General features: G+C 61.9%; 1 protein-coding gene across 1 annotated transcript in view; it reads left to right on the top strand.

The window, feature by feature from the left end:
* ETH_00041420 (uncharacterized protein) overlaps positions 1-776 on the top strand; it is a gene marked incomplete at both ends in the record, with an annotated part of 1431 nt that overhangs the window by 526 nt on the left and 129 nt on the right. The window contains one exon of the mRNA XM_013374015.1: positions 1-774. Coding sequence (XP_013229469.1) covers positions 1-774 — 774 coding nt within the window. The remainder of the gene's footprint in view (positions 775-776) is intronic.

Raw genomic sequence — 776 nt, forward strand, 5'->3', positions numbered from 1 at the left:
TGCAGCAGCAGGATGTGCCCGCTGCTGCTGTCGCTGCAGAGCTGCAGCAGCAGCTGCAGCAGCAGCAGCTGCTGCAGCAGCATAAACAGAACCGAAGCAGGAGCGCCTTCAAGCGCCCGTCCGTGCTAGCTTTGCTTGCATGCGGCTTTGCTGCTGCTTTCTCCCCGAGTAGCAAGTACTGCAGCAGCAGCAGCAGCAGCAGCGGCAGCAACTTAGTTCATAGCTGTCACGTCGCAGCCGACAGTCGCCCGCTGCTGCTGGAGAACTACCACAATGTAGCAGTAGCAGCAGCAGCAGCAGCAGATAGCGCCCTCGATGAGTCTGAGGACTGGGAGGGCTTCCGCTACAGCAGCAGCAGCGGCAACAGCAGCAGCAGCAGCAGCGTGGGCGAGGGGAACACAAGGGATTCATTTTGGTGCTCTTCTCCGCAGCTGGAGGAGCAGCAGCAGCAAGAGCAGCAGGAGCAGCAGGAAGAGGAGGACGAGGAGGACGACGCTGAGCAGCAGCAGCAGCAGCAGCAGCAGGGGCTGTGGGGCCCGGGCGAAGCAGCCCTGGGGGAGCCCGCTCTGGGGTGGCTGCTGTCTTCTTCAACAGCAGCAATTGAGCAGCAGCTGCTCGTGCTGCTGTCTTCTGCTTCCGAATTGTTTTCTTTTCTAGGCACTGCTGTGCTGCTGACGCGGCTTTACGTGGCCTTCAGACGCAGGCGAAACAAAGCTGCTGCTGCTGCTGCTGCTGCTGCTGCTGCTGAGACGGCGGCAAAGCGCGCGCCGACGGCC

This window comes from Eimeria tenella, genomic scaffold (genome assembly GCF_000499545.2).
Source record: "Eimeria tenella Houghton genomic scaffold, Eth_scaff1897, whole genome shotgun sequence".
Classification (NCBI taxonomy): domain Eukaryota; phylum Apicomplexa; class Conoidasida; order Eucoccidiorida; family Eimeriidae; genus Eimeria; species Eimeria tenella.